The sequence below is a fragment of the Buteo buteo genome, chromosome 13 (genome assembly GCF_964188355.1).
Source record: "Buteo buteo chromosome 13, bButBut1.hap1.1, whole genome shotgun sequence".
Taxonomy (NCBI): Eukaryota; Metazoa; Chordata; class Aves; order Accipitriformes; family Accipitridae; genus Buteo; species Buteo buteo.
This window is the reverse complement of record NC_134183.1, coordinates 18311245-18339233: the sequence shown is the minus strand read 5'-3', so window position 1 is coordinate 18339233 and position 27989 is coordinate 18311245. Positions and strand designations below refer to the sequence as shown.

General features: G+C 61.4%; 1 protein-coding gene across 2 annotated transcripts; it reads right to left on the bottom strand.

Annotated features, from left to right (window-relative positions):
- Positions 1-94: 94 nt before the first annotated feature.
- RHBDF2 (rhomboid 5 homolog 2) lies at positions 95-22759 on the bottom strand. Of its 2 annotated transcripts, XM_075044938.1 has the most exons (19): positions 22670-22759; positions 12138-12270; positions 9633-9782; positions 9401-9525; positions 8621-8813; positions 8337-8549; positions 7599-7727; positions 7091-7224; positions 6603-6815; positions 6320-6431; positions 5682-5756; positions 5092-5253; positions 4839-4939; positions 4216-4279; positions 3996-4090; positions 3682-3757; positions 3088-3188; positions 2688-2841; positions 95-2048 (listed from the first exon to the last, which is right to left on the bottom strand). In XM_075044938.1, exons 3-19 carry the CDS (start codon positions 9756-9758, stop codon positions 1629-1631), a joined length of 2493 nt encoding a protein of 830 aa, XP_074901039.1. In that variant the 5' UTR covers positions 9759-9782; positions 12138-12270; positions 22670-22759; the 3' UTR covers positions 95-1628. The 2 variants fall into 2 exon arrangements, with proteins under 2 accessions (XP_074901039.1, XP_074901040.1); XM_075044939.1 differs by lacking the exon at positions 7599-7727.
- Positions 22760-27989: the final 5230 nt, after the last annotated feature.

The window sequence follows — 27989 nt, the reverse complement described above, 5'->3', positions numbered from 1 at the left end:
CATCACCAGAACATCCCATCTCCGCCTCTCTCCCTGCAGCCATCACTAGAACAACCAGAACCCCTAGAAGTGCCGCGTCCCTGTGCCCAAGAAGGGAGAAGAGGCCTTGTGTCTCATTAAATACAGGTAGAAATTTATTAAGAGGGAAAAAAACCCACAGCTTTTAAAAAAAGTATCAAAAAGAGACAAATGAGGTGAAGTGTCTGTCTTTGGCTGGAGCAGCACCAGAGGGTCAGAGAGGGGCTGAAAACTGGCCATGGTGGAGGGAGGGACACAGGGAGGGTGCCACAGATCTCCTGGGGTCACTTGGAGAGCAGATGTGGACAGAGGGAGCCGAGCTCCCAGCCCTTGAATACTCATCCCAGGACATCCCAGCTGGGGGATTCACACCTTCCCCCATTTGACAGCGCTGAGACCCACCAACACCAAAGCAACACCTACAAGGGGAGAGACAGCCCGGCACCAGCCTGGGTCCAAACCAGCCCAGAGGAGTCACCCGGACCCCGGGAAGGACCTGCCTTCGTGCTGCGGCCGGTGGGAGGGAGGAGGAGATGCTGGGGAGCAGCAGCCCAGGGCTGGGGACAGGCAGGGATGTGCGGCCTCGGGCAGGGAAAGGGGAAGGCGACTGTCCCATCCTGCGCTTCTCCATCTGTCCAGCACCGTTTGAGGTGTGTGTGGGGGTTTACCTGGCTCTCTATGCTTTGAAAAAGGGAGAGGGGTAACAGCAGGGACTTGAGGCAGAAGTGAAAGGTGGGAGCACTGACAGCTTCCCGAGGGGTCTGTGGGCTTCGGGAACAGCCACACAAGCCCCCCAGGGTGTTTTTCTCCATGCCTGCCTCCCAGCATGGCACTACACACGCAGTACGTGCTGCTTCTGCTTCCAAAAAGGGACTTTCACTGAAATAAGGGGAAAAGAAGCTCCCCTAGCCTGAGTCCTGCCTCTTCATCCAGTGAGGAACCCAGGTGGGGAAGCACAAGCCTCCTTCCGTGGCCTCAGGGGAGCATCAGATTTGAGAGTGGGACTGAAAAACACCTTCAAAGCTCAGCTCTGAACACCTCAGAGCCACAGCAGAGGCTCCGGGGAGCCCAAAGTAGGGGAAACCCTCGGCCTAAAGAGCTGTGGATAAAAAAAAGTGCCCCTGCAAAAAAGGGGGTTGTGTTCACAGTATGAGCTGCAGCACCTGGGGGCACCGAGGCAGGACGGGGTCCCAGGCAGGCAGGGGCACAGGCAGGAGACCTCGGTAGCTTCGTTCCCAGGAGCTTTCGAGGCCCCTTGCCCCAGGGCTGGGAGCCTAGCCTGGCCGTGGACGTAGCAAAATCCCACTTCCCTCGGCCTTTTCCCCACACAGGCAACAGCCAGGGTCGGTCCCCAAACCAGTTATGGCTTTTCAGTGCCAAGAGGCAGCCCCAAAGGGGTGCAAGGCAGAGTGGCTCCAACCCCACTCTCCACTGCATCCCTGGCATTTAACAGGGGTGAGCCCAAACCCACCAGCCCCAAGGACGAAGCCGTGCCCGGGGTCTGTCCCATCCCGGAGCAGCTGCTGCCATCTCCTGCAGGCTGGTGAAAACCCACCCCATGGAAAGCATCACCACCAGCGCCTCTCCCAGCCCCGTCCCTGCCGGCGGGGTCAGTGCAGGACCTGCTCCAGCTCGTACTTCTCGCAGAACTTGCTGGTGAAGGGCAGGCAGGTGAGATACTCCACCCAGCGCCAGTTCACGGGGTAGACGTAGAGCCAGACCACCAGCGAGGCGAAAAGCCCCACGAAGACCAGCAAGGAGACGATGATCATGGCTCGCTTGCGGTACTTGTCCACCGTGCCGAAGGTGATGTAGGGCAGGAAGGCGAAGGAGAGGAGGAGGCCGCTGAGGAAGCCGAAGAGGTGAGCGATGTTATCGATCCATGGCAGAAGGCCACAGATGAAGAGGAAGAGGACGATGCCGAAGAGGTTGAGGAAGGCTTTCCAGGGTTTCTCCAGGACTTGCCAGCTCTGGAAGAGCTCCACGAAGAGGCAGGCCAGCAAGCCGAACTGGGACCCAGCAGGGCCCACCTGCAGGGATAGGGGAAGTCACGGCCAGACCCTGCGCACGTCACCCCAGACACGTCCCCGTGTCCCCAGGGACCGTCTCCTCCCCTTGCAAAATGCATTTGGCTCCTGCAGCCCTCCGAGGGCTGCACTCACACCGCTGTGGGGCTCAAGGGTGGGAGCCCTGGCACAGGAGGAAGAGGAGGGGAGCATGCCGGTGCTGTTTTGGCAGAGCCGGTACTTTCCATGACTCAGCAGCCAGGCAGCATCTCCCCCTCCCACGTCACAGCCCCCCGGCCCCTTCCCAATGCACCCCCGGAGGGATTAGGGCGCTCGGCGTGATCTCATTTAAAGCCCGGTAGGTTTGCTGCCAGCAGATTAGCCATCTGCCCGCCCGGGGACCCCGCACGCACACAGACACGTGGCGACGCGTGACCCACACGGCATGTGCGAACTCCCACACGTGGGGCAGAGACCCCCCCGCCACGGGGGCACCAGCCTGCCACCCCCACCCTCAGCAAAACCTGCCAGGGGATGAGAGCTCTGTGCTGCAGCCTCCTCCCCAAACCTCTGCCAGGACAGGGATGGGGAGGGGTGTCCTTTGGTCCCCGGGGAACTGGCTGGATTCAGGGCGATGCGGGCAGAGTGCCCCCCAACCCTCACCTCCGCCCTGTACGGCAGGAAGATGGCACTGGCCAGATTGCCCGTGATGCCGCTGAGGATGAAAATGATGGAGATGCGATGCCAGCCCGCCAGCTTCTCCAGGTCCCTCAGCACCGTCATCTGGAAAGTCACCGACACCAGGCAGTGGATGATGCTGGGGGGAGACACCTTGCATTAGAGACCCCTGCCCGGCCCGAGCCCCTGCCCAGCCCTCCCACCTGCTGCCCCGGGGCACGAGACATCTTATAAAACACCCTCCACCGATGGCTCATGTCACTGTAGTCAGGGGGTGTCCTCCCCTCTTCTCTCCCAACCCTTCGGGGATCACAGACCATCCCAATGGATGCTCCGGTCCCAAGTCACCCCCCATCCCCTGGGGGTGCGGGGGTCCGTGGCTCACCCGGCGTGCAGGAACAGGGACAGCCACAGGCGGTAGAACTGGTCGGGGACCTCTGGGTTGAGGAAGGGCAGGAGGCCGCACACCTCGTCCAGGCAGTGCACCTGCAAAGGCAGGCAGCGTTGGGGGGGCGACGGGGGCCCGGCCCACACCCCAGAGCCACAGGGAGCAAAGGATGGGTCACAGGGAACGCGTGACTGACGATGCCACGTGTCAGTTGTGGGGGGGGACCCTGGGGGTGTGGGGCACCGGCACTGCCCAGGTACTGGGGAGGGAGCAACCGAGCATCCCCAGTACCCCAGGAGATGCTGGAAGGCCGTTTTCCTGCCCAGTATGTGCTTTTCCCAAGGACACCGGTGCTGCTCGGGTGAAGCTGGCTCAAGTCCTACGTTTCCTCCTGCCCCACACCAGCAAGGCAGGCACGCAGCGGCAGCAGGAGTCCAGCCGATAGCTGGGCACGTCCCTGCGCTTTGCATCCTTCCTACTCACACCCACCCCAACCTCGTCCCATTCCTGGTAGGATATTACAAAGCCCTTTGACATCAGCATGGCGATGCATGACCCAGCCACTAGCATCACATCCCCGGCCCCGCTCACCTGCGAGCAGAGCGTTGCCTCCTCGTGGAAGTAGCCGTGCATGAACTCGCAGTACTCCCGCGTCGTGATCTCGCAGCTGGGCAGAGGGCAGGCAGCGGGCTCGCTCAGGGCAGGGCTCAGTCCCTGTTCCCCCGAGCATCCCCCTCCGCTCCCAGCAGCCATTCCTGCTGCCACCACGCTTCCCACCCCAACCCCGATGCTCCATAACCTCCCTCTGCCCCGGCGCAGCTCTGGACACCAATGGGGCAACAACAGGCAGCGGGGCAGAGTGGGGAGCCGAGCCCAGGCCGGGTGCCCCCGTCGCTGCAACCCACCTGCCCTTGGTGCCGATGCAGCAGGGCCTGCCCTTGATCTGGCAGTCCATGTGGGCAAAGCCCGTGTGGTTGGTTTTGGTCTCGTAGGTGCAGATCTACAAGCAGGAGGGAGAGGAGCCAAGGTCAGGGTCTGGCCCCAGGTTGTCCCCGCAGCCCCCATGCCTGGCTTGTCACCCGCCACCACAGTGGCACCCAGCTCGTGGTGGCACTGGGCTCTTACCGGCCACTTGGTGATGTCGTCTGGCCACACGTGGGGTGGGTTGGATGCCGGTTCCTCGCATGTCCTTGCAGAAGGAGATGGGTGGGGGGTCAGGACGGGTCTCGCTCAGCACATCCCCTCCCCCAGACTAGTAACCCCGCTCAGGGACAGCCAGCCCCGAGACCTGCCCCTTCCTGATCCCTCCCTGGCTTGGGAGGGATCCTGCACTTTGGTGTCCTACAGCACCCCTATAACCATGTCCTACAGCTTTGCAGGTCAACCCCGAGGCACTCAACATCTGCCAGAAAACCCCATCGATGTCCCCTCTCTGCATCACCCATCCCAGCTCACCCCCCGCAGAGCAGGACAGGCAGAAGGCAGGCAGGTGCCAGCACAAGACGAAAACTCCTTGGCTGTATTTCCAGCTCACCCATTGCTGCCTACATTCAGGACAGTACCCCACCTCAGTTCCCTCACCGATTCCCTCTTCCTCATCACCCTCCTGTGGTGCGTAAGAAGCCCCAGCCCCTCGGACAAGCAAATTCAAGGCATCCACGGTGGAAATGCAGCCCCAGGCAGCACCTCCACTGTGCCCCACATACAGCGGGGTGACCGCGCCGCCTCTCCCCAGCCGTCATTCCTACCTGGGGTCCTGATGACACACGGCCCCCGACGTCCGCTTCTTACCCGAGCCCATGGCCGGCGCGTTGGTGCCTGGCCACTTGATGAACGTCGCCAGCGTCTCCTGCGGGGAGGATGGAGAGACTGAGGATGCGGCAGCAAACTCGCGGCTCTGACCCCGCACGCATCCTTCCCTGGTGCCGTGCAAGGCGGAGGTGGTTTCCCCCTTCTCCCCAGGGATCCCCAGCACTTCCCAGCGCCTGCAGCGGCACGCACCGAACAGTCCTGCGGCAGGGTCTGGATGCAGCCCGAGTTGTCGTTCTGGACGCAGCAGCCGGAGCCACGTTCCCGGTCCCGCTCGCGCTGGATGAGCTGCTCCACCTGCCGATCCTTCCGGATGCAGGGGGAGAACTTGGCTCCCAGGTGGATCAGGTCAATCTGGGAGGGAGATGCCAGTCGAGGGGATGCTCCATGGCCCCTGCACCTTCCCTCCCTCCAGCTGCCCCTGGGGAGAGCTCAGCAGGGGTAGGGGATCCCCAGAGGCGATAGCCCCGAGTCTCTGTTACCCCAGTGGGGGGAAGGTGGGCAGGAAGGGGACGGGGTCTCTCCTGACCCTCCCACCGCAATTCTGCAGCTCTGGGAAGTGCCGCTGAGCCCCCAGCCTGGGCTGGGACCGGGCAGCAGGTCCCAGAGGGATGGGGGCACCGAGGGTCCGGGGCAGCAGGCTGGGACAAGGGGTTGAGCTCTCGCCCCGGGGACAGGAGCAGCCCGGGTACCGCCTGGGTCAGGGCAGGCGGAGCAGAGGCTGGCAAAGGGCAGAGCCTCGGGCTGGGGGGTGAGGGGTGGTGGTCCGGCAGAGCCCTTACCGAACTGGGCCCAATCCAGAAGTTTTCCTGCTGGATGTACTTGACACTCTCGTAGACGCCCTTGTTCCTCAGCACCTGCCGAGTCAGGCCAGGGTCAGCTCCTGCTGAGGAGGCTGGGGGTGCTGGGGTGCAGCCCCCTCTCCCTCTGCTCGCAGGGGGCTGAGCAGCCCCCTTCGCCTGGGGGGAAGGGCTGCTGGGTCCCACCAGCAACGTGGGAGGGAGAACAGCTCTGTTGCCAGCACGCATGCCGCTGCAACACACCGCTGCTCATCCAGCACACGTGGACCCCCTGCCCTGGCTATTTAATGGAGCCTCTCAAACAGCAGGAGCCAGCAGCACCCCAAGATGCTCCCAGCCCTAGCAGGGAGCACGACAGCATGGGACACTGGTGGTCACGGTCCCCCCAGGAAGATGGATGCCTGCTCTTCTCTCCAGCCTGAGTGCTGGGGGAGCAACACAACCGGCTGCAGGTTCCCAGGATTAACCCCAGAGGGAGGATCACCCCTCCAAGGTGTTGAAGGCACCCCCCAGACACCAGCCTTGCTATCCTCAGCAGCTAGCTGGTTGCCATTTCAGAGTCAGACATGTCACCAGAGAGCTGGGAGGGGACAACCCTGGCCGGTAGCTCTTAAACTTACTAACTCTGTCGTCACATGCTGGGTGAAGCCGATGGGGGCGATGCCGTAGGTGCCAATGACCAGCAAGGTGATGAGGACGTGGACAAAGGTGATCCAGTACGTGAAATATGGCCTGCGCAGGAAAGGACCCAAAATTTGAGCAGCTCAGGGATGGCTGGGCAAAGGGACGCTGCAGTCCCTTAAGCCCTGATCCCCAGGCATTGAGGGGGACACATGTCTGAGTTACAGCTGGGGAGCCCCAAGGAGCCCCATGCCCATCCCCGTCCCATCAGTCCCCCCTCACCGATGGCTGTCGGTGATTTCCAGCTGCGACTGCACGATGCTGCTCAGGCTGCGGCGGTACGTCCTGTTCAGCCACTTCCCCACCACCCCCAGCCCATAGTAGCGTTTCTTGCGATCGAAGGCGAAGTGCTTCACTTTGGAAGCGATGCGCCTGCCTCGCCGGGGAGCCGGGCCAGCGCCAGCAGAGGCTGAAGCGAGCCGGACACCCTCCCGCCTGCAAAGAGAGGAGAAACCCATCACACCAGCCAAAAGGGGCCAGCTGAGAAATCCCCCATGTGCAACCCCATGGCCATAGCCCAGAGCTGGGGAAGGCCAGAGGGTGCCTGGGATGAGGGCTAGGCACTCTTGGCTTCATCCTCCTAGGAGCATGCTGGAAGTGCCCAGTGCCCCACGGCAGGGATGGCTGGGGACATCGGGGACATTGTCCTGACTGTGGCAGGGGACCTGGGCAGCCTCGGGGGGCAGCACCTGCCGAAAGCTGGTACTCACGGGGTGGGCTGCTCCACCTCGGGGGACACCCTGGCATCCTCCCCCACCGGGTGCATGCGTAAATACGTGGCCGATAGAGGCGGTGACTCAAAGACATCATCGGGCATGGAGTACGTCTCGTCGTGCATGTCCATCTGGAAAGAGGACAGAGATGTGTTCTTGGATGTGTGCGATGGGTGAGAAACCTCCCTCTGCTCGAGCATGCCCATCACCAGGGCAGCCTGGCTCCACCTGGCCCTGGAGCCTGGGGATGGGGGAATCCCACTGACACCCCACTAACTGCACAACACAGAGTGTGAAACATGCCCACGATGCCGGCATCGCTCCCTGCCACCCCCAGAACATCACCGAGACCAGGGCTCTGCAGGGGCCACCAATGCCCCTGCTCCCGGGCAGGGTGAAGCACCAACACGGGTGTCCCCACCAGAGCCCCACTCCACGTCCAGCCCCCATGCAGGGGCACCGGGACCCCTCCCCGCTCTGGCAGCCAGCGTGGAACGGCGCTTGCCTTACTGAAGAAGGACGAGTCCAGGGTATCAGCAGCGTCCACCATGTCCTCGTCCATGAAGCTGGGGTACACAAAGCTCCTCTTGTTGCTCCTCTGCTTGGGAGCCAGCGGCTCCAGGGCAGAGCGTCCCTTTGGCAGGGGAAGCAAATGAGGGTAAGCAGCCAGAAGCCCCCCCAGTTTTTGCAGTACCGAGGGTTTCTCGTAGCTTCCCTCCCCGAAGCTGAGTGGCAAGCGTTAAATCCCAACCAGCCTCCGTATCCTGCTGTGTGGGAAAGGCAGGCAGCAGGAGCTGGCAGCAGGTGCTGCCTTTAGCTCCTGAGAGCCAGCATTGGACCATGACCACGTTAGTCAGCACAAGCGAACTCTAAATCCCCTGTTTGGTATCGGTCCTACAAACCTGACTCTGAGGCTTGCCGTGGGCTCCCCAGGGGCTAGAAAGCCACTGGAGAAGCTTCCTCTGCAGCAAAAGAAGTCTCCTGGCTCCTCAGCAGCGAAACCCAGAAGCTGCTTTTTTCTAGGGATGCCGTGCAAGGTAGTTCCACTTTGGCGGTACCATTTTCTTCTCTTTTTAAGCAGAGCTCAGGTTAAAAACCACCAACCTCCCCCCTCAAACCTACCCTGGAGAGACAGCGACTTCTGCACAAAGCAAAAAGCCAAGAAGCAAAGATGACAGGCGAGGGACAGAGCTGAAACCCGAGTCAGGAGGAAGACGACCCCATCCAGCTCCCCAAAACTCACACGGAGAAGGGCTGCGGCCGCCTTGAAGCTCATGTGGGCAACGGACTCCCTCTTCCTGCGTGGCAGGCGGCCGTAGCCGGAGCGGATGCTGTTGAAGGATGCCAAGGAGACGACGCCGGGGGTGAGCGGGGGCAGGACGTGGTGGGGTGTGTGGGGGCGTTCGGTCTCGTCGGGATGGCGGAAGGGACGGCCCCTGGCCAGCGGGTCCACGATCTGGAGGAGGGAAGAGGTGTTGGTGCTGGGGGAGCAAGGCTGGGAGCCGGACCCCATGCCCCGAGCTCTACCTTGGGCATCTTGGCAGGCTTGGGTGACTCGGTGCCTTGGAAGGAGGGCACCTCCTGGCTGGGCAGCTCCATGTCCCGGTAGGCAGGCTTCAGCTTGCCGTATCTCATGCTGCAGTGCTGCAAGCTCTTGCGTTGCCACTGCTGCCGCTTCCCCTCCCAGTCGCTGCTGACGCCAAACCATTGCGCCGTGCCCCTGGACACACAATGGGCACACTTGTCACCCAGCTGGTCCCCCCACCCCAGGTACCGCCATCCCACTCGGGCATCCCCTCCGGCAGGTGATTTGGGTTGGGGCATCTCAGCTCAGCCCGCAGCAGGGCTAGTTTTGACCTGGCTGTGGGTCAGGGAAGGGGAAGGGATGCTGCAGAGGGGTCGCTGGCCTTGGGGTCTCTCTGGAGAGGTAACTCCATCGAGACTTGCAGTTTGCACAGGACAGTGCATCAGCTCTGGGCTGCAGCAGGCATCCAGCTCAAGGTGCTTTTGAAGGTCCTACATAAACGGGGCAGAGAAATTTTCCCAAGGTGTAAAACAACGGTTTGAACTAATACTAAACAATCCTGTTGCAGAATTTTCCCCAGGCAGACACTAGCGAGTCAAAGCAGAGCTGCATGAAACACTCCAAGGCATTCCCTTCCAAACCTCAGCTCTCCATCTCCACTCCAAGTCCTCTGCCAGTACCCACAGACACAAACATCCCAATGGGGGCCGAGGGACCCCTCCGGTGACCCAGCCGCTGCCGGAGCCTGCCCTGCCCTCACACCACCGCTTCCCGGTCCTCACTTGCGTATGCTCTGGGACAGGGAAGTCTGCCGGCGAAAGCCGGGCCGTCGCTCCGAGCCGTCGCATCCCTTCGAGCGGGGCTCCTGCAGGCTCTTGCTCTTTCGGTAGATGGGGACCTTGGAGGGCTGGAAGGCAGAGCAGGGTGTTAGGGGCAGGATGGCACAGGTGGGTTCCCCGGGGATGGCAGCCCCCTAAGCCCAGCGTGGCATGGATGCAGCTCCCCGTCGCTCACCTCCTTGCGGGCACCATCCTCCTCTGCCTCCCGGGGGGGGATGATGATGGAGAGGTTGGGGGGCTTCTTGCTCTGCAGGCGGCTGCTGCTGGAGTGGCTGCCCCCGTTCTTGTCGCCGGCTGACATCTCGGGCCGGTGGCAGCTGGCAGGCTGGGAAGGTGCAAGGAGTCAGTGAGAGGGGAAGAATTATTTCCCCAGGAGCTCGTGTATGGGGAAAGGCTGGGTCCCAGCAGGACATAGGAGCTCACCAGTGGGATCTCACCAGCCTCAGCCCCCCGTGCCACTGGCTGTGCTGCTGAGACATCACCACCATCAGCCCAGCCACTGTGTCCCCCAAACCTGCACCCCCTCCCCAGGTTTGAGTGGACAGGAGGGCTTCCATCACCCACCCACTCACTCACTCCCAGTCCCCCAGGACCACCAGCACCACCCCTTCACCTGCTGGGAGCAGAGCAAGGGATAGCAGGAGTGATAGGGTCAGAGCATCCCCATCACCCCAGCACGTGCCAGTGGGACACTCGGGTTTCACACCCTGTCAGGATGCACCCGACCAACTCTGCATGGGCATGGGAGACATGGGGGAGATCCCCGCAAGCCCTGGCCAGGCCCACGGCACACAGCTGCAGCTCTCGGACACAGGGGCACTGGCCCCCACGGTTTGGCACAGCAAGGGAGCCAAGGGGGGATTACAGGCGCTCCTGAGGGGTCTGCAAAGAGCTCACCTTGCCTGGGCAGGGCAGGGTGGGAAGGGGGGCACGTGCAGCCAGGCAGAGGACACACCAAGTTTGGAAACACCTGATTCACATCCCTGCCTGCACCACAGCCCCCAAGTAGGGGATGACTCCTGCTGCAGTGAGAGAGGCTGGGGCAGCCCGTGCCACCTCCAGCCACGGAGCTGGGACCCGCTGTGTGTCAGGGTGTCTCATGGGAGGGGAGATGCGGGACATTCCCCTCTGGCACATGCACATACAAACCAGGCTGGCAGACTGAATGCTCCCTGCACCATGTGCAAGGAGGGGGAAGCTTAACGGCCAAGAGGTGGTTAATTCCTCAAGCAATCCCCTCCCAAGGGTCCCTGCAGCCTGGCTCTACTGGGCAGGACCTCGTGGGAAAGGTAATTCCATCCGAGCACAAGGGAGCAAGTCCCAGATCCTATTAGGAGCTACAGGGGCTCTCAAAGGGAGGCATGGCCCCCTCTGACCTCTTCCCATGCCTCTGCAACCATGTGCCAGTGCCCGGGGGACTTGCACAGGTCTTACAAGCATCCCTCATCCCTCATCCCCCCTGGCACAGCCACGGCCACGGGGACAGTGCCACCTGCCACGCTCACCCTATGCAGTGTGCACCGAGCCCTGCCGCAGGCTGGCCACGAGGACCGGCATCCCCACGGGATCTGCTCCCAAGAGGAGAGAGGAGCTGGCCCTCTCCGCCCCAGCGTGATGTCAGAGTCCCTTTGGGGGACCAGGCGTCCCGCTGGGGCTCCTCTGCTGCCTCCCACCACCACCGAATTGGAGCTCAGAGTCCAGCAGTGCCACTGGCTGCAGAACTCCAGCTCGACCCATGGGCCTGGCCCCTCTCTCTGCCCAGGACCCCAGTAACCAGCCCAGCCATATGGCCTCGTACCCCGCTCTGCTCTCCTTGACTAAGGGTGCTCAAGCAGTCAGCTGGGCGATAGAACCCCCCCTAACCCCTCTGCAACACGGCCCCCCCCCCCTTGGCAGCACATGCCCGAGCAGGAGGCAGGCACAGCCGCGCTTTCGTAGTTCCCCCAGCGCTCCGAGTCCCAAGCGCAACCCTCCCCTCAGACCCCACCACAAGCAAAGCCTGGCTTTAGAAGCAGAGGGTCCCCGTGGGAGCAGCTCCCTGGGGATGCGGGAGTCCAGGACCAGCTCCCTGGGGACAAGGGAGCCTGGAGACGGTGGCATTAGAGAGCATTGCTGCCCTCCGCCGGCTCCTGGGCCAGGTGACAGCCTGCTGCTCCTGCCTGCCCCTGCATTAAAACGGGTGCTGGGCTCCCATCCAGCAGGGCAGGGACGGGGTGAGACGTCGGAGACATGCGAGACGCGTGTGTGGCAGGGGAAACACCAGATGCAACCCGAGCGGTGGCTTCGCTAAGACCCCTCCATTGAGGGGCACCAGCAGCCCCAGCTGGTGGTGGGGCAGGGTCCTCATTCCGAAATTAACCCTGCTCCTCTCCAGCTTTGGCAATAAATCAGTTCACGGTGGGGATCCGGATGGGACGATGCGAGGCAGCTGTCACACAAACGCCACTAGGACCAGGGGAGATGTGGCTGCAGGCAGCGCCTGTGATTGCAGGCGGCATCCCAGCACACTGCCTGTCTTCCCTCCTCCCCAGAAGCACCGAAGCAGCACCCTTGGGTGCTGCCGGCAGCTCAGCTGCTGCCTCACTCCTCGCTGCCATTAAGCGCCAAAGCTGGGAGCAGCCAGCTCCCAAATTTCTCCTGGGGGGTCAGTCAGTGCTGGTCCCCACCAGGGTCTCCCCACCTCATAAGAGTGGCAGGGATCCCACGCAGCACTCCTCAATGGCAAACACCCACAGCAGCCCTCCTCTTCCTCGTTCTCCTCCGTCCTTCACGCATGGGAGCCCCGGAGCACGGCTGAACTCCTCCTGCCTCACCTGGTGGGGAGAGAGGCTGCGATGAAAAGCCACGAGTGGGAAAGCAGAGGCCTGCAGGAGCATCCCGGGGGGAAGGAAAGCTGAGCTCAACGCTCCCTGGGGACGGGGCTGCTGGTAGCCGGACACCAGGGACAGGGACCAGCCACTGGCACGGGGCAGCAGAAGGATGAAAAGCCACCATTTGCAGCGATGCACCTTGCTCCGTGGCAGGGGAACCATGCAGGACAGGCAGGGAGTTTTTGCCCACTGCTGCCAGGCCAAGCTCTCGGGGAGCGAGACACCCGCAAACAGCGGGCACGGAACATGAGTACCTCGCCGAGGTATTTAATAGCTGCTAAGCTGGGAGAATGCCAGCCGGGCGGTCCAGCCTCAGCAAGCAAAACTTTCCATCCCGCTGGTGAGCTGGAGACGCTGTTTGTTTTCCTCCCGGGGCAGCCAGCAATGAGCTCGAGATGCCAGCTGCTCCGGAGAGCCGCGGATGGGAACACACCAGGGTCAGAGCGAGCCCTGGGACACCCTCATCCTCCTCCACCCCTGGGGAACGGCTATCTGTGATAGGGTCCGACACAGCCAGCAGCACAGAAATTGGAGCCAAACGGTGTTGCTCAGAGGTGCAAGAGGACACGGTGCTCTTGCATAGCCCTGCTTTTACACCCCTGGCCCAAAATCCCATCACACCCCAGGCAGCCCTTGGCAAGGACCTCCGTGCTTCCTGGCGAAGCAGGTTTGCAGTACATTTAAAAACCCGGTCCCACTCCCCACCGGCTCCCCACGCAGCGTGGGCGGAGGGACGGACCCGGCCTCCCCCGAGCTGCAGGCGAGGTGACGCAGCTCCGGCGGAGCTGGCACAACGCAGCGGGCACCTGCCGTCCCGGTCACGCGGCGCGGCTGGAGCAGTTTTCACGGCTTTGTGCATTAACGCAATATTTGGCATTGAGAGAGAGGGGGGAGGAGGGCAGCAGCCCCTGAGGGGCTGAAGTCCCCTTGGCCACATGGGTTGGGGGAAGCAGCCACCCCCCCGAGCACAGATCCCGACCCACAAGAGGTTTTACCTCGTGCCAGCCGGAGAAATCCCTCGGAGACGGTGCTGGGAAAGTGTTTTCCAGCTCCCCACGTGTTCGGTGCTGGCACCCAACCCCTCCGGCACTGGCACCGCTCTTACCCAGCGCGCTCGGCGTGAGAACAGGCTAGCCGGTGCCTCCGTCCAGAGCAAGCCTGCAAGAGCTCGGCCCCCCGAGTCCCCTTCGTCCCTGGGTCCCCTTCGCCGTCCCAGCCCCGGGACGGAGGGCTATGCCACCGGGAGCATCGCCCTCTGCCCACAGCCCTGGCACCGGCAGCCCCACGCACAGGCACAGCCCGGCTGCCCCTCGGCGCTGGCGGCCGCGGGTCCCTCGGGAGACTCGGGGTGGACGTGGTGGCTCTGCCCTGGGGACGGGAAAGGGAAGTGAGAGGCGACGCGCTGACTGCACGAACGAACGCCCTGCTGCGGAGACAAGGTGGTGACGGCAGCGGGGGGGTGACGGACACGGGACTCGGCACCCACAAGCGTGTCCTGAGCTTGGTAGGAGCTGCGCTTTCAGCTGGAAGAGGGGTCCCAGGACAGCACAGTGTCACTTCAGGCTGGAAAAGATTTCCAGGGAGACAGAAAAATGCACTGGGGACGCTGCCATCACTCGTGGGGGAGCGATAACTTGGTAACTTGGTGTGGTTGATAAGAAGAAGAGATCCCCCACCATCACTATCTTCCCTCTCAGAGTTGTCCCGTTCACTGAAGCTCACCAAAGCCTGACATCCAGCAGGGAGGGACACTGCCCTTGCCCCAGCAACAAGCAGATGAAGCCCCCATCCCCTCCTAAGAGGGCAGGTACGTGCAGGGCACTGGTGAGCAACCGGGACGCGGTTTTAGTCTTTAACCAGGCGAGGCACAGGGAGGGTGACCAGGGCTGGCTCCCAGCCCCAGCCCCGGGGTGAATCATGACAGACGCTGACCCAAGGAAGCACACCCAAGGAAGAAAGCAATGGAAAAAGTGATGTGGCTCGTACAAGGCGTCACCGTGGGACACACCGGGATGCTCCGAGCAACGCAAAGGGACCGTCAGCGAGGCCAAGCGGCGACCTGCAGAGCAGAGCTGGGGACAAACACGCACAACCGTTGTATGAGACACTGGAGACAACCCTGCAGAGCAGCCGTGGTCGGAGGGGGACATACACAGCACACAGTGGGTGCAGAGAGGCTCAGAGGATCGGGGTTGCTCTCCCCGAGCCTGTTGGCACAGGGGGTGGCAGCATTACTGGCACTGGAATAAAAGTGCATCAGGCTGGTGCAATTAAGCCAGGAGGAGAAAGCAGCTCTGAGCCACCCAAGGGCATGGGGCTGGGACTGGGACCCCCGTGAGCACCCATCACACCCAGCACCCTGAGCACGACAAGCCCCTGCTCTTCCCGCTCCGTAGGGGAATGAGCGAGGGGTCAGCGATGCCGTGGAGCCCCCGAAACACCCCCGCAGCCATCACTGACGCTCGCACCCAAGAGTCCATTAGGCAGAGCATGCCGCTGCCGCTTGCTAACAGCTGCCCATAAATGATTCACAAGTGCGTTAAAGACTTCTCTCAGGGCTGGAGCCTCGTTAAAAGGTGCTCCTGGTTATTAAGAGCCCTGGATAGGAAAGTCGATCGGTCCAATTGCTCCAAGCATCAAGCTCCCGCAGACTTGCACCCAAGCAGAAGACCCCAAGCAGCCGCCCAGCACCTTCCCCCCCCTTCTGCTCCCTTTACTAAAAGCTTTTTACCATTTTCCAGTCTCAAATTTCAGATCTGAGAGAAGCAGCCCAAGACAAATAGCTCTTGAAATGAAAAGATATTAAAAAAAAAAGGAAAAATACTTCTGGGGTGGGGAACTACATATCTTACTATTTTTCTTTCTTCTCGGAAAGACCAGACCCATGTGTGCCTCAGTCCCTCATGGACCCACTCAAACGGGGAGATCCAGAGAGCACCAACCCCGCAAACCGAGGAACAGCCAGGCTCCATCTGCTGCCTCTCTCCTCTCAACCTCCACTTATTTTTTGTGCTTTCAGTATTTGGGCTTTCTTTTAAAGGACAAAACAGACTTTACAGCACCGCCACAGGAACCCTCCTCTCCCTAAGGGACTTCATGTCCCTGTACAGCCCCATACCCACGGCACAGAAACCACCCCCCCAGCCCATGCACGGCCATTTCACACCCTGGTACCATGACACCAAGCTGATTTTTTTTCTCCCCCCACCACAGAGAACGCAACTCCCATCTTTTTCCCATATGTGCCAACCCCTCCGCAACGGGATCAGTCAGCAAGCCTGCAAGATGCAAGGCTTCACTCTGAGTCTTGAGAGAGGACCACTGTGTTTCAGGGGGTATTTTAAGTTGCCCCTTCCCTCTCCTGCTTCGCTGAGCCACACGGTTGGCACCGACACCCACAGGAGCTTTAATCCCCGTCTCCAGCGTGGCTGCTGGGGTAACAAGACGGGGTACGGATGCCTGACGGGTGGCAAGAACGCAGCTGGTCCCTGGGGTGCGCAAGCAGCCGGCGCACACCTCGCCCACGCTGCCATTAGGAAATCCTCTCCCATTTTCTACGTCGGGCAGAACATTGGGCAACCGCAGCGGGTTTGTTCAGCCTGGGCGAGCTTGGAGTGCACGGCACGCCCTGAAAGGAAGCAAAGCTACCAGGGGAGATAGACAGAGCGCACCGGCCAGGGGGGCTACACTGGATGCTGCTGATAAAGGTGCAGCGGGCAGAGCCTGGCCTGCCTGCGGAGAAGGGAAGGGAGGGCTGGGGAGGGTGCACGGCTGCTCACACCGTTGCACGAGGCAGCCGTGTGCTGGGCTTCCTCGCTGCAAGGGTTTGATCGCCAGGAGCGTGGCCCCGGTCTCCCCAGCAGTCCTGGGTGATGCTGCTGGTATCTGCATGGAGAGGGAAGGATTTGCTTGTGAGATCTGGGAGTGGGTGGAAAGAGCCACACGGAGGATTTCCCGCATCCCAGCTGCAGCCCGTTTCCCACCCTCATTAATTTTTACCAGTGCAACAACCACCCCCCTCAACAGGGCAGAGCGAGTGCCAGCACCCAAAGGCTTCCTGACCCGCTGGGGCGGGTGGCAAGCCTTGGTGAGCCAGGGTCTCTCTCCACCACTGCCCACCTGCCCCACACCTCCCTGCTCCCCCTTCCTGGAGGGTTCTGGGGGTCCATGCACCCTCACAGCAGAATAACCCCAAATAGGCAGCACCGCACAAACCCACTCTGTTTCCCGCGGTGGAGATGCACCAGCCGGGGTGACGGGTGCTGCTGGAGGGGCCACGGCTGCGCGGGGGGACCCTGAGCCTGCCCGCCCTTTTCTCAGGCTGGAGCCCAAGCCAAGGGGGAAATGTGCACCTGGAGGCTTTGAGTCACGCCAACGGCTTCGGAAAAAGCAAAGGGCAAAAGTCTCCACCGGCAGCGAGGGAATCAAGGGCGGCTCCACCGACAAACGTGCAGCGGGGTCGGCTGCTCCCCGGCAGCACTGCAGGCAGGGTTGCAGCACTCTCCAGACCCAAGGAAAGCTCTTTTCCACGGATTCCTCAGGCTACCAGGATTGATTTAACTTGGGTTTTATCTAAGAACTGAGTAATTACTCAGAGCTACTCTGATTCCTCCTTAGCTTGGCTTAAACGTGGGGTGCATGGTCATGACGGTGTGAGTGCTTCAGCCCCGGCTGCGCCTTCTGGAAGGGGCTGAGGGGTCCCAGGTCGTTATTTACCCGAGGCAAAGCAGGCAGCCTGCCTGGAGGCCACCTGCCTGGGATCCCCATGCCACAGGTCATTACTGAGTTCATTCTCACTTCCCTCTTCAAAGCACAATTCTTGGTGCGAGAGGACAATGGGGATGGGGGGGGGGGACATTTCTTCCTCCAGTTCTTCTGCAAAACACTCATTTTGCCTCTTGGCATGAGGGCTCAGGCCAGACTTGCAGACTTCCTCAATCCCCCGCTGCCTGTTTCGGAGAGCACCAAGCCACGTGGAGCAGCACCGGGCTGGGAGAAACATCCCATGTTTGCAGAGGGTTCCCTCACCGTGAGCTCTGAGCATCCCCGTGCTGTGTGGGATGCAGCAGTGGGAGGTGGTGCTCAGCCCCACGCACGAATTCAGTTCATCCCAGGCACAAGACGAGCCCCGGACTGGCGGCAGGATGAGCTCCCTCAGCTAAATCTCCCTATCTCTGGGAACAGGCTCCTTATCTCAACGCAGCCATTTCAAGGCTTGTACAACACGGCTGCTTGCCTGGGTAGACGCCAGCAGCCTCCTTCGATCCTCCCCTGGGGCCAGCAGCTCCCTGAGGAGAGGGGACAAGGACGTTGCGGCATCCCTTTGTGCCACGGATGAAGGTGCCACCTCTGCTGGCAGCAGGCTGGGGGGTGCCCCTCCAACACCCCATTAAGCCTCAGTGCTCCCCTGGTCCCAGTGCAACCCTGGGGAGGCTGCTCCCTGCCCACCCCTCCCTCCTCCCAAGCACCAGCAGCCAAACGTGGGCTACTCCTCGGCCTCGTTCCCTTCACTCCCAATTGCCACAGGGACAGAAGCACCCAGGTCCACACCCAGCAGAAGAAAGCCCGACCGGGAACAGCTTATCCCCATCCAAGACAGCACACCCCCGGCACGGGGGATCCTACATTCACCGGCGCCTACGGAAACCGTGGGATGCTCTCCCCCTGCCGCAGCATCGCCGTGGACCTGTGCCAGCAATGCACTTTGCAGCCTCTTGGCTGCCAGGAGCTGGTGGTGGGGTCTCCCCCACCATCCTCATCCTCCTCCTGCCTGCCAACCCACCCCAGGGATGCTGCACCCACAGGGAAGCCACACAACTCACTGCAGGGGCTGGAGATGCTGATTTTTAAGGAGCCGTTTCCATGTCGTCCCCAGAAGCGCTCGCACTGGGTTAAGCCAGCACGTGCATGAGCCAACTTCAGTTTGGTTATGGCATCACCCATGGAAAAGCCTTACGCCAGCAGCGTGGTGCCGGTCCCAGCAAGACTCCCCTTCACGTCATGGAGGAGCCAAGGAAAGGGCAGGACACGCCAACGCTGAGCGTCGGGTATTCGCCCCGGCTGCCCATGAGCACGGTGTGCCGCCTTCGGGCTTACACGTAACGGGAGGTCACTCCCAGCCCTGCCCTGGCATTCCTGCAGGCTGGTGAATTACAGGGATAACTGCATCAAATCCCTGGCACAAGCTGCACATGACACACGGGGAACGAAGGCAGCCCCACGGCATGGGAGAGGAGCAATGGAACATTGGGCATCTCGGGGGGCACCAGCCACATCTCCCCTGCCCCAAACAGGTCCTTCAGACTAGGTGAATACATCAGGAATTATTATTTTTAAGCAAAAAGCCAATTAAAAAAAAAAACCAAATCAACACAGCTAGAAGGAGAGGCCCATTTCCCTGGGAGCCGCAGCACCCCAACGAGCCGCCTGCGGATGGGAGGGATGGCCGGGCACACGGCAGCCCCCAGGATGGGAGCGGAGAGCAGGAGCATCCCCTCAAGGAGCGACCAGCCACGTGCCACCCGGCCGGACAGGTCACCGCTGGGCTGCAAGTCCAGCACGGAGACTGTCTCTCCCCGACACTGGCTGATTTCCCCCTCCTACCCGATGGCATTAGCCTGGGAAAAGGCCGAGGAACATAATTTGGCACTGCCCTGCTCCCTCCCTGCCCCATGCCCTGGCGCAGCCTCCGGCACCACAGGTGTCGAGCGAGTCAGTTCGCACCCGCGCTCCCCCATCTCAGGGTACAGCCAGAGCAGCGAGTCCTGCACCGGTGGCTGCTCGAACTCCCCTCGAGGCGATAAGCAGTGGGTTTCACAGGAGACCTTCACACCTTCTGACTCATTCGTGGCATTTCATAGCTGGGGAAACCGAGGCACTGCAATACAGCAAGACTCCCTGCCTTCCCACCCCCCACTGCCCTTCCCCAGGCAGCTTGTAAGGACTTTATCGTACCGTACAACTCCCCCAGATTTAAGTTATTGGAGGGTGAGGGAGGAGGGGGAAAGCCCTCACATGCAAAACCCATCAATACTTGATTTCCACAAGGGATGCAGGCTGCTCCTCTGTGATCCCAAAATGGCTACTTGGGGGCTGCCCCTGCCCCATGCTCAGTTAACACCCTGCAAAGCTGCCCCTCAGGGTGCGGGTTCCTGAGGACGAGGGGGACACAGGGGTCCTGTGCGGTGGCCAAGCAGAGGGCAGGATTGGTCCCGGGGCCACCCAGCACTTGGACCTTCCCCAAGGCACCCTCTCTGGGTCTATCCCCCACTCCAAATGCCTCATTAAGAGAACAACCACCAAGCAACCGCTTTTTGTTTTGTAAGAAAGGGGGATTAAGTGAGAAAAAGGCTACCAGCGCCAAGAGTTCCTTCCACACTTGCAGGCACACACACAGTTTTCAGTGCTCACTCGAAGGCCAGGAAACAACCATAACCCAAAGCACCGCATGCTCCCAAATGACCACAACTCCTGAATCCTTGTAATTAAAAGGGATCGTGCCCATCCTCGCTGGGGGCTCATCACGTTACCACACATCTCCCGGCCCGGCAGGACAGCGGGGAGCAGCGGTCATTAGATAAAAGGCTCTTCAAGAGGAGAAGAGTTTACGATCCCATCACTTGTGGGCTCATATAGATTTAAGTAATTAGTTTTCAGCCTTCACTAATTGACTCCTTTGGTGCAGAGCCCCTGCCAGCACCAAGCCTGCACTCCCTTCTCTGGGCTCTGGTCCCTGCAGGGCTCCCAGTGTCCGTGGAGAACATGGAAATGTCTTAGGACCCCTGTGCCAGCCTGGGCAGCTCCTCGGCAGGGCTGCCCACACAGCAGGCAAGGGACAGCAGAAGAAGGACGAGCCCCCTCCTCGCAGAGCATGGCACGCTCCCACGGACACTTTAGGACACGGGACCAGGGATCCCGCCACCCGCCCGCCCTCGCAAAACCCCCACCAGCTGGTTCTCCATCACCTGTCCCCCACTTGCTTTGGCAGCAAGTGCTGGTTTGACTTCAAGCTCATCCTGAGGGCTGTTTTCAGATCGAGACCAACACCCTAAGGGATGGAATAAGGATTTATTTGGGGAATCCCTCAGCTTCACTGTAAGAGTTAAATGGGAGCAGTATCAAAGGACAAAACGCAGACCCAGAAGACAGCCACGTGCTTGTCTTTCAGCCCAGCACAGCCAAACACCACCTGAATTCCCCAGCTCCCTGAGTCCATCCCAAGGAGTGCAGCCCCCCAGAGACGACCCAGCCAGCCCCCTTCCCCACCAGATTCACGCCCCTGCGCTCCGCATCCCCAGCCTCCGAGCTGCTCTCCCAGTACCCGCCAGCATCTATTGTTCCTCCTGCCGGCATCTGCGCTCCGGCAACGCCACTCTCGCGCATCGAACGCTCACACACGCATCCGAGAGCAACACCAGGCTTGGCTCCGTCTTGCAGAATTTGTACTGGTGCGACTGGTTTGGTGTCAAACGCCGCTTCCCCCCACACTGTGGTTTACCCTTTCTCGCCCCAGGGCTCACAGCACCTCCAGGTGCAGTTTCCAGTGCAGCTGCAGCGGTGCCAGAAACCTCCCCCCCTGCCAGGGGAAGCAGGAAGGCTACTGAGGCTTGCTTTGGTCACCTGCTTTCCAGCAAACAGAAGCAAAATGGGCAGAAGCCACCCTCCAAATGAGCAAGCAGCAATAGGAGTCAATTGCCCCGTTAATTGCAAAGGAGCTTGGAATGGCATGGCCAGGGAGCCCAGGAAGCCACGTGCGAAGCCAGTGGTGCCTGGGGTAGAGCAGGCAGAGGTGGCTCTGGTTTCTCCCAGGAATGGCTGCAGTTGAACCCTCCAGCTCATTTCAGAGGTGGGACACTTCCAAGCTGGTTATTTCCCACTTGGGAAACAGGCAGGAGCCAAAGGATGCTCCTTCAGAGGGCATGACGGAGCGAGCCGAGCCGGGCGGCATTTCCCCGCTCAGGACAGCCATGGGACTGTGGCGGGGTGCGTTCCCAAACCCTCCAGCCAGGCGGATGTGCTGTGAGCCCAGGCCGGCGGCGATCTGATGAGGTCACCCTGGAAATCCCCAGGAATGACCATCCAGGACCCGGGTACACACACAGGCAGGAGAACGTCCTGGCTCCCCGCGGCCTCGCGGCGGGAAGGATGACGCCGCGCTGGGGAAGAGGGCAGGCACTTCCTCTTGCCGCAGGGACCCAGCGGCAACGACGCAGCCTCTCAGGTCCCCTTACCCCTGCAGAGCGTGGGCACGGGGAGCTGAGCGAGAGCTGCAGGGTCTCAGACCACCCGTGGGCACCGCAATCTGGGTGTGGGCAAACCTAGGGCAGTTGGGGGACAGCCTCTGCCTGGTCCTGCTGGCCTGGCGGCAAGGCAGGGCAGGACCGGGGTAAAGTTCAGCCTCACGCCTCTGCTCCAAAACTGCTGAGGGCCAACAGGGAAAAAGAAACTGGCTAAAACATCCACACCCAGCATCCCTTCGCTCCATGAGGGATGCGCGTACGGACGCCGGATGACCGGACCCTTCTGATCTGGAAGGGTTTTTTGTTTGTTTGCAAAGGGCTGGTGGCAGCACTCCCCACTTAAGGCAGCACGTGCGAGCGTTCCAGAGCTTTTAAACCAAACCTCAAACCAGCAACAACAACAACAAAGCCCCGGCCTCGGCAGGAGGCCGTCGGGGAGGACGATGCTCTGGGGCAGAGCGGGAGCGGGCAGGGGCCCAGGCACCCTCGCCTGTGGCTTCGAGGCTGCTGCCGCTTCCGAAGGGTGCCGCCAGCCCCGCTCGCCTGGGAAGGGGAAAACCCACAAAACAAAAACAAAACCCCACGCCCGCTTTTTTATCGGGCCATCGGCTCCAGAAAGTAGGTTAGGGCTTTCCTCCCCAGCGCGGGCAGGGGAGCGGGCATGGCCCCCCCCCGCCACCCTGCAGCTTCCCCTCCGCACCACCGGGCCACCCCGCCGGGACACGCACCCACTTCCCCCCCGTGATGAAGAGGAGGAAGACGAGGAAGAGGAGGGTCCCCCCCCTCCACCCGTCCCGGCTGCCCGCCCCGGGGGCGCCGGGGAGGGCGCGGGGCACGGCCGCAGTCCCGGGCAGGGGGATCCGCGCCGCCCCCGACCCCGGCAAAGGGCCTCCGGGGAGCAGGGGCAGGCACCCACCCCCGGCGGGGCCGGTACTCCGGGCCGGGCCGGGCCGAGCGGCCGCAGGGCGGGAGGCGCGGGGCGGAGGAGGAAGCTGGCGGGACGCGGCCGGTCACAAAGCAGCAACAAACCGGGCGGTCGCGAAGCGAAGCGGAGGCAGCGCGACCCCCCACCCCGCTCCGCTCCCACCCTCGGCCCCGCTCACCTCGGCGCGGCCGCCGTCCCGGTCCCGACCCCCGTCCCGGTCCCGGTCCCGCCGGCACCGGCCGCCGCCTCCACCTGGGCCGGGCGGGGCTTGGGGGGCGGGGCGGGGGCGGGGCTTCCTGGGGGTGGGGCCTCGCGGGGCGGGGGCGTGGTCTAGGCGCCGGGGTCCGCCCCGCAGAGCGCCTGCCCACGGCGTCACGCGTGGGTGCTCCCGTCGGTCCCCGCCCCGCCCCACGGCCACGCGTGCCCTCGGCCCACACCGCGGGGCTGAGCCCCTGCCGCCTGCTCCGGGGCGCCGGGGGTTGGGCGCTGGGGACTGGGCACCGTCAGCACCGGGGGCTGCCAGGGCCGGGCACTATTAGGACCGGGCACTATGAGGACCAGGCTCTTTTAGGACTGGTCACTATTAGGTCCAGGCAGTATTAGGACCAGTCACTACTAGGACTGGTCACTGTTAGGACTGGTCACTATTAGGACCAATCACAATTAGGACCGGCCACCAATAGGACTGGTCACTATGAGGACTGGTCACTATAAGGACAGGTCATTATTAGGACTGGGCACTATTAGGACCAGTCACTATTAGGACCAGTCACTGTTAGGACTGGTCACTGTTAGGACTAGTCACTTTTAGGACCGGTCACTGTTAGGACTAGTCACTATTAGGACTGGTCACTATTAGGACCAATTGCTATTAGGACTGGTCACTATTAGGACTGGTCACTATTAGGACTGGTCACTATTAGGACTAGTCATTATTAGGACCAGTCACTATTAGGACTGGTCACTATTAGGACCAGTTGCTATTAGGACTGGTCGCTATTAGGACTAGTCATTATTAGGACCAGTCACTATTAGGACAAGTCACTATTAGGACCAGACTCTGTTAGGACTGGTCACTATTAGGACCAGCTACTATTAGGACCAATCACAATTAGGACCGGCCACCATTAGGACTGGTCACTATGAGGACTGGTCACTATTTGGATCGGTCACTATTAGGACCCTGGGACTTGCCCCCCCAACCCCACTTCCAAGCAGGAGGGACCCCGGCGTGCCAGGCAGCGTGGCGGGCACGCTGTGGGCTGGCACAGCCCGGAGATCACCGCGGGTCCAGGCACATCCCGGCCGGGCCAGATCCAGGTGACGCATGGCCAGGGACAGTGGCCGCAGAGCCGGTCCTGTTGGCTTTCGGAGTGGTGACTCGTCCAGGGCCCCGCAGAGCTGAGCCCTGGGGGAACTGCCCCTGCTCCCATCGCCCTCGGCACTGGGCCCCTCTTCTTCCACAACAGCCTCACATCCAGCTTCCTCCCATCCCTCCGGAGGAGACCGGGTGCCGGCAGGATTTGGGGGCTGAGGAGAGACCTTTATAGATTGGGTTTGGCATGGCTATATTGCTGAGGCTTTTATACGGGAAAATACGCCCTGGTTTTTGCCACAAAATAAACTCTGGATTCACGACTCGCCGCAGGTCTCAGGCAAGTGCGGACTGAATTTACAGCCAGGACCAGGAATTAACTTTGCCTCACTATTCAAAACTGCATTTTTCCTTCATATATATGCTACCCGCACAGGGACACTTCAAGAAAGGCCGCTGTGCTAAAACTGTTCTGGGTGCTGTAGCTCGGGTCCAGCCTGGATTCACTGATGTCTAGTAGTGTGTTGAGCTCGTGCTCGCAGTGGCCCCTCACCTGCCACTTCCATGGGTTCTCGCTCAGCAAATCTGCTCCCGGTTCCTGGTAGAAAAAAGGGTGGAAAAAGTTTTTGGTTCCTCCCAGCTCCTTTGAAGTTGTGTTTTGAAGTGGGTGGAGAAGGGGAGAGCCCGGTGAGTGTTGAGGTTTTTGGCTGGGCACAGAGTCCCCGACGCGGGCTGTGCTGTGGGGTGGGTGGATGCTCCCTGCCCGTGACTCAGGGGTGAGGGAGGGGTGAGCTGGGGGTGTCCCCAGCTGCAAGCTGGGGCAGGTGGCAAGCAGAGACCTGTGCCAAGATGCCCGGCACCGACTTCTCCCTGCGTCTGGGAGGGGATGGATCAGCCTGTCTTTGGCTGGCACAAACAAAGGCCGACAAAAAAACATCGCTGCCGTGGCTCTGCCTGCCTCCCGCTCCAAGGCTTGGACCTGCAGGATGTGTCCTTCTGCGGAGGAGCCGGCCAGAGCCTGTGCGGGCTGGCGAGGCCCACGGAGGGAAAGAGAAGACGGTGACTGCCACCTGTGCAAACCCTGCAGAACGTTGGGCAATAAGGAAGCGAAAGAAATGACCGAAAAACCCTCAAGGCAGCAACGTCAGGGCATTGCGTCAGCGCGCTGGGGAGATGCTCTGCAGAGCACTTCCCTCTGCTGTGCAAACCACCCCACAGCCCGGCCCGGCCAGAAGTGTCCCAGCTGGCCTGTCCCCAAAGGAAAGCATGGAGGGGACACAGTGCTGAGCACCCAGGCGTTGGGAGACCCGTCCTGTGCAGGATACACCCCACAGCGGTGCCGCTGGGTGATTTGCTGGGAGGCCCCAGTACGATGTGCCAGGGCCAGGGCTGGGACATTTGGCAGAAGCCATCCATCCCTATTATGCCATGAATAACAATGCCAATCCTAATCCCGGTGTGGGATGTATTCCCAGCATCTTGGGGCCAGGCAAGGTCCTGCTGCTCACTGCTCGATGAAAGCTGGGAGGTGGCTGCTGCAGCGACAGGTCCTGTCCCTGGACGTGGAGACACACTGCAGCGCCCGGCGGGGAGATCTGAGCAGCATCGGGCTTCATTAGAAACCAAAGCCAAGGTTTCAGGGCATTTTAAAGAGGATTTTCAGAGACAAGCTCAGCCCCGCTTCCCTTGGCCTCGGTATCCCTGTAGCAGGACTTCTTCTCAGAGAATTCAAGTATGTTTGGAAGAGGGTGTTTGCTTTCAGGGCAGCTGGTTTTTCCTCCCAAGGATAACGGTGCACAAACCTGGGTGCCAGTGGGGCTGTGACATGTGGTATGGGGAGAGCTGATGGAGTCCGGAGGCTGCCTGCTCCCCAGGCAGAGGGAGCCTAGCCTCCTGCGGGGTTTGACCTTCCCTGCTCGTCCGGCACCCTCCAGCCCTGGCTGGGGGATGCAGGTGGATAAAGTCAGCGTTACAAGATGTGCTGGGGCTGGATGGAACCTGGGAATGGCCTTTTGGGTGGGCCCCCGCCTGCGGAGGGGCTCCGGGAGCCTGGCACCAGCTCTGGCAACTTTTCAGAGGCAGCATCGCAAGGATACTCGGGGTGAAAGATCCTGGTTTTCACTACCTCGTAGTTTTTGTGTTGTAAAAATCCCACGCTCCCATCCTGGGGCTGCAGTCCAAAGCTTCATTGTCTTTCCGACACATCAACCACTTCCTAAAACATCCCAGCCCAGGTTCTCCAGAAGTTTTTTCCCGTGAGCCCCCCCATCCGGGTGTGAGATCCTCTGGGTTGTCTTGAGTTGCTCCCACACGCAGGCAGATGGGTTTGTGTCCCTGAAGCCCCTCTGGAAGCCTGTCCCCCCCATCCCCTCATCCGCCAGTCTCTCGGGACACAAAAAGCAGCCCGGTGCCGGAGCCGGCTGCCTGCAGCACTGCCGTTCCCGGTGCGAACGGCAGAGGCCAGGCCGCGGCCGCGCTCGGTGCCGCTGGGAGCTGGGTGGAAGCTGTTCCCAGCAGCAGCAGAGGATGCTCAACTTCTACCATCGCTCAACGGTCCCTTCCCTCTTCCCTCCATCTCACCGGTGTCTGCTTGCCCCGCTCCCCCATCCCCGTTGGTGCCACGCTGGGTGTCACGGCTGTCAGCCCTGCTCAGCCCCTGAGGGACACGGGGCACCCTGGGACCACCTGGATCTTGGTGCTTCACACAAAGATGGGGGGGATTTTTTCCTATCGGGCAAACTGGGAAACCCAGGTCTGGTTTTCTGAGAGCAGAGCGGATGGAAATGCCCACCCAAGACTTTCCCACCGGCATCACAGTGCTGGTGGCAGCGGTGCCACCTGGCTGGGCGGCAGACGGGGCTTGTCACGGTGTCATCACCTGCCTGTCCCCGCTGCCCCCTGCCCTGGCTATCGAGGGGCTGGGAGATGGGGAGCAGCACCCATTGCCCACCCGTGCCGTGCTCTGTGGCTGCCCCGTGCTCGGCCACCTTTGCAAACGCAGGGATGCTCCTGCTCACCTCCAAGTCCACAGCCTGGGGAGCTGGGGGACCCCAGCTCCCGTCCTCAGAGGCACTGGCAGCCCCAGATCCTGACCAAGCCACTGCAGCAGCACACAGACCGCTCCAGACATAAGTATTAGTGGGAAATCTGTATTTTTACCCCCTTCAAGCGCTGTTTCCTCCTGCCCTCCCTCCCTCCTCGGCCAGCCTGCGGTGGGAAAGCATTAAGAAATAAAACAATATCAAATGCAATCAAAGGCAGGCTGGTGGGAGTTTGTCTTTTGGGGTTTCCTTCTCTTTTATTGCTTTCCCAAAGAATAAACATTTGGGAAGGCTCTGGGGTGATTTAGTGGAGCAGGAAAGGGCAGGAGTCTGGGAGCCGCCTGCTCCCTTTGGCAAATCTCATAGGATGATGGTCCAGCCTTGGGGATTTCCTTCCAGTAGAAATGACTGCCCAGTCAGATGATAAGGCTGGAAATAGCCTGGATTGATGGGGAGGCTGCTTCGCCCCTCGGCACTGGGGCTGGGGTCAGCGGGAGCTGCTGGGACAGGGGCTAGGGCAGAGGATGCTGCCGTGGAGAGGAGGAGGGATTGAAACAGGAGAATTTGCAGCAGCGCAGAGGAAGCGGTGACCTTTGAGAAGCAATCTTCCTCGCCCGCTGCTATTTATCCAGCCTTCCCAGTGGCTCCTTCTGCTGAGCCCGACCCCGTAGGCGCAGGCCAGGCTGGGAGATGCTGGGCTGCCCTGGTGCTGAGCCGCAGCTGCCTCCTGTCCAGGGGTGGTTCTGCTTTGCGGAGCTGAATGCAACATTTACCACTGGAACAGCAGCTCTGCAAGAGCTTGAGCAGTCCTGCCCGCTGGGCGTCCTTGGGCAGGCGAGCTGGGAGGAGAAGCCATCCGTTTGTCCCCGAGCATCCCCCTTGCCTTGCCTCGCCTTGCCTGCCTCCCTGCCGAGGCTCAGACTGCAGGACAAGCTGTGCCCGGGCTCAGCGGCTCTACGCCCGGCTGAGCGGAGGCTGCAGCGCGATGTTTATACCTGCACAGCCATCTGCATTCACCTTCGGAGAGGTTACCTGCCTGCCACCGGCACCGAGCCAAGCTGCATCCAGCAGCCGGGCTGGTGCGGGGAGCAGAGCTCTGAACCACAGCCCTCCATCAGCCCCGGCCCCTCTTAGCTGGGGAA

Bases quoted from the DNA above. Each gene is read 5' to 3' on its own strand.
- RHBDF2 (XM_075044938.1), bottom strand. From the start codon at position 9,758: ATGTCAGCCGGCGACAAGAACGGGGGCAGCCACTCCAGCAGCAGCCGC. The intron at 4,280-4,838 runs GTAGGAATGACG...TCCTTCTGCAAG, and splicing joins GTGTGTCATCAGGACCCCAG to GACATGCGAGGAACCGGCAT. The intron at 3,758-3,995 runs GTGGGTTGCAGC...CCCTCTGCCCAG, and splicing joins TGCATCGGCACCAAGGGCAG to CTGCGAGATCACGACGCGGG.